At 36.3% G+C, this 7500-nt stretch overlaps 1 protein-coding gene across 5 annotated transcripts in view; it reads left to right on the plus strand.

Annotated features, from left to right (window-relative positions):
* Positions 1-7500, plus strand: part of LOC125040550 (angiomotin-like) — a 28207-nt gene that overhangs the window by 7362 nt on the left and 13345 nt on the right. For 4 of the 5 annotated variants that reach the window (XM_047635141.1, XM_047635142.1, XM_047635145.1 and 1 more), the window contains exons 4-10: positions 135-260; positions 1590-2243; positions 2505-2634; positions 2902-3166; positions 3587-3732; positions 4004-4159; positions 4643-4839. In XM_047635141.1, coding sequence (XP_047491097.1) covers positions 135-260; positions 1590-2243; positions 2505-2634; positions 2902-3166; positions 3587-3732; positions 4004-4159; positions 4643-4839 — 1674 coding nt within the window. The remainder of the gene's footprint in view (positions 1-134; positions 261-1589; positions 2244-2504; positions 2635-2901; positions 3167-3586; positions 3733-4003; positions 4160-4642; positions 4840-7500) is intronic. The other variant, XM_047635144.1, reaches the window with a different exon arrangement.

Here is a 7500-nt window from a genome sequence, read left to right on the forward strand (position 1 = left end):
CTGTCCTTACCACATTAAAAGTAGTCATAAACTTCATTGCAATTGATGAGATTTATGGGAGTTATAGGCTTGTTATACATCAAGTCCAGTATTAGAATTTCCTTATCTGATTTTCTTTGAATTTTTCTTTCCAGATCTAATGCATCCATTTGTAGTAGCACAAATACATTGATCATTCATAACAATGTATCTGATGATCCATGGCAGCACAGGTGGTTGCCAGGTGGATACTCCACTCCCATGGCAGGAAGAAAGTCAGTGTGAGTACCTTGTAGAGTATTATACCAGTTTTTACATGAAGTTGTTATCATTAGTTGTAGTAGTAATGGTATAATAATTATCTGGATTAACTCATTTTAACTGGTAGGGTATGTATACATCCCCAGTCCACTATTTACACACAGGGGTCACTTACTGATTTGATCATGCTTATTTACCCTCTTTCTGAAAGTGTTTGGAAGATGAATGTTGATTTTTATTACTATTCGTATTGTCAGTAATAAGAATGATACTGTCAATATTGGTATTAATAACATAATTGATAATAATAGTATTATTAGAATTATTGACCTCCCCCCCCCCAAAAAAAAGGGGGGGGGGGTGTCAGGTGAGCCTAGTAATTGACTCCCTGGTTACTAAGCAATTGTAAATGCCATCTGTATAAATAGAATTATAAAACAAAACTACAGTGGACAGTCCATGAACCCAGTGCCAGAGTTGATAATCATCATCATTATTGCTGTCATTAATACTATCCTCTTTACTTCTACCATTTCAATTCCTTATGAGATATTCAATGATCTTTGCACTCTTAGTAATTATGTTCTGTAATGAGAGGGAGATTCAACACATCTTTCATTGCGCCTCTATGCAGCCAACTTAAGTAGTCATAGGCCTATCCCTGTGTATGTTTTACTTTTTTGTCTCTTTCTGTTTTGATTGTTTTATGTCATGCGTCTTGGCCAGAACAGTGTACTGATGGTAAGAATACATGCCATGCCCACTGTAATATAAGTTCATCTATTCTATTTACAAATAGATGGCTGTGCAAGTGCTTAGTCACCAAGTTATTAGTCAGTCTTTAGTCCTACCTATCTCACTTGTTTACTCTTTTCCTTTATATTTGGAAAGCTTCATTTGTCTTATTTTATTGTCTTTAATGTTATTAATATTTTAATATCAATTAATAATCATAATATCATTAAGAATAATAGCAGTATCAATATCAATATTAGAAAGAAAAACACAGTTACCGGCAAACTCAAGGAATGGAGAAATTAGGCGTGGTCAGTAGGGTTTACTGATAGACTTCTTTATGGCTGAAGACATGTGGAACCAAGTGACATTGTAAGTGACGAAATTCACAAAAACTACAAGGGGACAATGCATAAATCCGTAGTCATTGGGTTAATATTAATATCACTGTGGCTCATTCATTATCATCATCAGCTGTTATACCCATTTGTCTATCAGCATGCTTAGTTTACTTATGTATCTATATCTGCAGACATAGATACACAGATTTATTTATAGGTTTTGTTACATATTAGTTTTATTCATTCATTTATAAGTGTGTCTCTTTATTCCAGACCCTCCAATCTGCATGACAATCAAGAAGGGGCTGCCACTTACAACAGCCAAGTGCACAAACTGAATATGGAATCTCTTAATCTTAACTCATCTCTACTTAACTCATCTGTACTCAACTCAAGCCTCATCACCTCATCCCTGTTGAATTCCTCGGTGCTCGACTCATCCGCACTCACACAGAAGACAGCTGTTCCCTCTTACCTCAGTCAGAACAACATCCTTGGCTCTTCCAAGCTGTCCCACACTGCAACAGACCTGCCAGACATCCCTTCCTCCTACCTGGATCAGTCTGAGGTTCTGAAGCACCTCCTGGGTCGGGAGGGAAAGGGTGGCCACAGTGACCAGAGTGCTTCCAGCTCCAATAGTGGTATCAACCTCCTCACGGAGAATGCAGGGCCCTTTGGGCGGGACCTCTCCCAGATGCCCCTGCAATACAACCCGGTGGATGTTGGCCCCAACTACGATGTGGTTAACCTACCACCTCCCCCAGCTTATCCAATCTGGCGGCTCCAGGAGTCGGAGAAGCAGGAGCAGCAGATGGAATTGGCCAAGCACGCCATTGAAAAGTCCAGCCTGTCAAAGTCACAGCCTGATCTGACCAAGTTGGGCAATGCCAAGGAAGCCACAAGTCCCAAGGAGTTGCTTAGTCAGAGGTAAGGAGGCTTGTAGCACAAATCGGTACTCATTTTCATTTTCATTATTATTAAATGCATGGATGATCAAATTTTTTTGTTTGATACACCTGTATGCATGATGCAGAAAACAGTGGTGAGCAAGAGAAATAAAACATTTATTGGATTTTTCTCTGAAGATGTTTGGATAATTGCACTTGCCTATTTTGCCCAAATTTTGTATATGATTGAATAGATTTATTTATCTTGATTTCTGGTCATGCTAATGTCATTTTGTTTTAGGATCGTATCTGGGCAGACAGACCATGCAGATGGTCACCTACAGGAAATGGCTGACATTCTGGCTCAGGAGAATAAAGCCCTAAAGATGGAGATTGATATGTACCACAGGAAGGTGGCCAAACTACAGAGGGTAAATTTTGCATTTTTGTAACTTGATTAGTTCGGTGTTTTGATTTTTAACAGCTGGTAAGTTTTGAGAAGACCAGCATCACAAGGATTTTGATAATTTTCTGATTCATATTAGTCATTTTTGACCCTCTATAGTTACTTAGATAAATTTGCAGTATGAGTATTTGTTATATGAAGCAGTATAAGCAGTCAGCCTGTTAGGCATTTACATATATTTTATTTGTTAGATTTTTATCATTGATTTATACTTTTTTTTTATGAAAAAAAGTTTGAAATAGAAATCATCAAGGTACACGAGGCACATGAGGGGCTAGTGAAACTCTCCGAGCGGCGAGAACAGCTAGAGAGGCTTGCCAGGCATAAATTGCAAGCTGAGGTGAAGAGGCTGACCGATCTTAACGCCGACCTAAAGGACCAAGTAGATGTACTTTCCACGCAAATTGCCAACCGAGCCATACCGACCGACAACACTGATGCCCTGCGCAAAGAGCTTAATAAGCGGGATGTGTTTATTGCTCAGTTGGTTTCTCAAAGTAAGGATATTATTATGCTTTGTCTATATGATGCTTGTGGTATACTTCTCAATGTCTTTATTTTATTGTATTTGTGTGTGTATGAAAGCCAGTATGACAGCCAGCTATGAATTGACATTGTACACACACACACATGCACTCACACGCAACACGCACACACACGCACATACACACACACGCACACACTCGCACATACGCACACACACACGCACCACACACGCACACTACACGCACACATACACCATACATCTATACATTTTTAAGACATACATATACATATCTGTGCATGTGTGCATGTGTTCGTGCATATATCCTTGCCGGTATGTGGATTCCCATTTCTTAGGTAAGAACTTGTGTATAGATATCTAGTTTTTAAAAGTTACCTTTTTTCTGAATTGAGAATTTATTTAATGTTTTCAGATAAGGAGCTTATAGCAGCTAAAGAAAGACAGGAAATTGAACTAACAGCCCAAAGGCAGACTTTGAACGAACAGCGAACGCACATTGACATTCTGGACTCTGCTCTGACGAATGCCCAAGCTAATGTGGTGAAACTCGAAGAAGAGGTAATGTTGCTGAGTTTTGATTAGCTCTAAAATTGTTAAATATTTTTCTTGCATAATGGAGTGAAATCAGTTTCTTTCTAGTTGCATTAGCTTTATTTTACTGTTCGTATAACTACATCTTTAGTAAGACATATTGTTCTAATAAATAATGTAGTTTTACTTAACTTGTGACTTACTATTGACCTCCAGGAAATGAATATACACCATATAACAATACAATATATGTGATAATGAAAAATTACAACAGTGGTCTTTGATTCCAACCCACCAGTTACGTAAGAAACAGAATTTGGTGGAGCAGGCAGGACAGTTGAAGCGCCTCTTAGTTTCCCTACAACTGGCAGCTGACCGAAGAGAGCAATCAGAGAAGAACTTGCGCCAGAGATTGGAGAAGGAAATTGAACAATTGCGGCTCGGTGTGAGACAGGTTAGTGTATGGTGGAAAAGGGGTTGGAGGATTTTGAACAACTTTGAGAATGTGGATTGTGGCTAGGATGAAAGGAGGAAAGGAATTAAGATGTATTTATTTGTAAATATACTGTATAGATGTGGAAGAATTTCTATGAGCATACCTTGACTTTTCAGCAAGATGAACTGTGATGTGATACTGTATGCTTCTTTAGTTGATTATGTATGCAAAGATACAATTCTTATATTTTATGTATGAGTTTTGTAAGGTATGTTATAGTTAGTTGATATTAAGATTTACTATTATTTGTCTTGATATTGATCTTATAAGATCTTGTTTATTTTTATTATTATAATATTGATTTTATTATTATTATTAAATCTTTACAATTGTTATTGTTGGTGTTCTTACCATTATTAAAATAACTATTTTTTAGTCATCACCACTACTACTCTCATTATTATCACTATCAGTCAGCAATGTACACTTCAACTTCCCCAGGAGGAGCCGGCAAGCAAACTGAGCGATCTTCGACGAGAGCTGCGTGAGAAGGAGGAGAAGATCATGGTGCTGGAAGGAGAGGTGACCAAGTGGGAGCAGCGCTACCTTCAGGAGTCTGCCATGAGACAGCTAGCTATTGACGCAGTGTCTCTGCCCAAGTGCGTCTCCTCCTCACCCACCGGAATCCCCCAGAATGCGTACTGATGCCCTCCTCATCTTTTCAGTTAACACTTGCATTTTGATGTGAGAGGGAGGGTGCGAGTGATGAGTGGGTGACTGTGTGGGAATTGGAGAGGTAGTGTGTATTAGGGGACTGTGAGTGGCTATTAAAGGGAAAATGAGATTAAAAAAGGGTGACTACATGAGTAAGAGAATGAGAGTATGTGTGTGTTTTTGTGTGTTTGTTGACTGAGTGCATGTGTGTGTTGGGGGGGGGGTAACCAATTTATGCAACCCAGCTATATTTTCACCGTATTACTGAAAATATGTATGGTAATCTTAGTTGTATCTACATCATATGCCTGAAATAAGTATGCTAAGATTATTTTATGTATCTATGATATAGATATAGCTGGGTTACAAGTGAATGTGTGTGAGAGGATATGCTAATGTTATTTTATGTATCTCTGATATAGATATAGCTGGGTTACAAATGAGAGCATGTGAGAGAATGAAGTAGGAGAGTGTGGGGAAGGAGAGGGGTGTGTGTATGTGTGTGTGAGAGAGAATGGCCGAGTGGGAGTGGGTTCAGTGGATTGTGAGTTGGACAATGAGTCTGTCAAGGGGGTGAGTATGTGCATAAATGAAGGAATAATCAGCTGAATGGATGATTGAGAATGGAAGCACAAAGAAGGTGGAAGGGAGTATGATTTGGAAGAAAGTGTTGAATGAGAGAGAGAGCAATAGAGAGCAATATAGCTTTTGTCTTATTTTTAGAACTATATAAAAGTAAGAGAAAAATAAAAGGTTTTGCTCTAGTTGCTCTCCATTTCTCACTCTCTGAATGCTTCATTCTTTACATCTGTCAAGCTATTTGAGAATGATTTATGATGCATGAAGTAATCATACTTTTTCATCCCACATTCTTGCATTAATGCTGTTTCCCCAAATTTCTTCAGTTACTGGTAAACAATAAAATATCTTCACTGTTGCTATTTGCATGTAAATGCGATGCAGTCATTTAATAATTTAGTTATACTTATTAAGGGCCAACAATTATCAGGTGAATTGTGTTTATTTGCCATAATATCTTTTAGTTCATGCAAAGGATGTTGGGTGAAAATGTGAAAGAAAAGGAAATTAATGATAAACATCATATTACTGCAGATAAATGTCATGAATAATTAACAGTATTTTGTGTTTTTGCATAACATTTAAGTCTTTTGAATATTGATGGAGCAATTTTAATAAGTCTGTACTTTTGTCTTAATTAGGTTAGGTGTATGAGTGTGAGCATTAGGATCCATTGATATATTCTGTCAGTTTTGTTTACGTTTTAGCATAACATTTACATTTTGTAGAGTCTCAGATATTACAACGTTTACTCATTCATGGTTGGAAGAAAAATATCGACATATAATATGCTATGATTTACATTTTTAGTATATTTTACTCACAATTTTATTATTTATATATTTTGGTAGGAAATAAGGATAAAAAATGTCTTCATATTTGAATTTGCTAAATAGTGTGACTAAAATACACATAGAGTTGTCACTAAAGTCAATTTCCTTATAACAACACTTTGATAATACAGGAAATTAAGGAAACAGATATTTAGGAAAGATTTGTCATTCATCTTCATTACCCAAGTTCCTTTGTATTTAGGTTTTCTAGCACATGAAAGAGTGACACTTCTCAAATCCATGTAGAAAGCAATTAAGTGCACCTGGCAGACACACTTTCATCTAGCCATGAATGGGTTGGGCATTGCAGATAGATTCTTTCAACAATCTCCCAGTCAGTCAAGTCTTGTGCCTGTACAGTGATTTATTAAGATGGTATAGTTAATCCATTCCCGCTGGGGATGACATGTACGTACATGCCATGCCCACATTGAGTTTAGTTTAGTAATTGTCTTTACATATATATGGCTCCATGTACTTAGTCACCAATGATTCAGTTACTAATCCTTCCTATCTCACCTGTTTACCCCTTTTCTTTATTTTATATTGCTATTAGTATTTTAATTACACTAATGATTATAATGTCAATGATAATAGCAACAGCATCAATATAAATAGCATTAGAAAAAAAATCCCAAAAACTTAAGGAAAGTAGATATGAAGTCACAGAAACTACTTCTTGATCCCTTGGTGGCTTAGTATTGTGGAGCCACCTGTGTAAAGACATTTCATAGAACGGTACTACAGTAAACGTCATGTTTCTGGACATAGTTGAGTTCATAAATAACATTCTTACTCTGTCTTTTCTATAAATGGTACATACAGACATAAAGGTATTATATGTTCATTTATTTATATATGTAATCCTGTATGTATTATATATATTATTATTTTTATTTCTTTGTGTGTATATATGTGTCTGTGTGTGCATGTGTAAATGCATTAATGTATATCTATATAAATATATCTGTGAATGTAGGTGTGCAGATAGACAGATATAAAAAAATGATTTAGTGTTTAATTACACATGTAAATACATGTACAAATACCTGTAGATAGTTAGATAAAGATGAAATTACAAGTTCTCAAATGTAGACATGAGCTCACAGACAGACTTCAAATATATTTGTAAATTATAAAGATAAATAGTTCAATATTTACATAGATATTTGATAGATAGATAGATTGATAGATATATTTATATAGATATTACTTGTGTGTTTAAGTATATTC

The sequence above is a fragment of the Penaeus chinensis genome, chromosome 29 (assembly GCF_019202785.1).
Source record: "Penaeus chinensis breed Huanghai No. 1 chromosome 29, ASM1920278v2, whole genome shotgun sequence".
Taxonomy (NCBI): domain Eukaryota; kingdom Metazoa; phylum Arthropoda; class Malacostraca; order Decapoda; family Penaeidae; genus Penaeus; species Penaeus chinensis.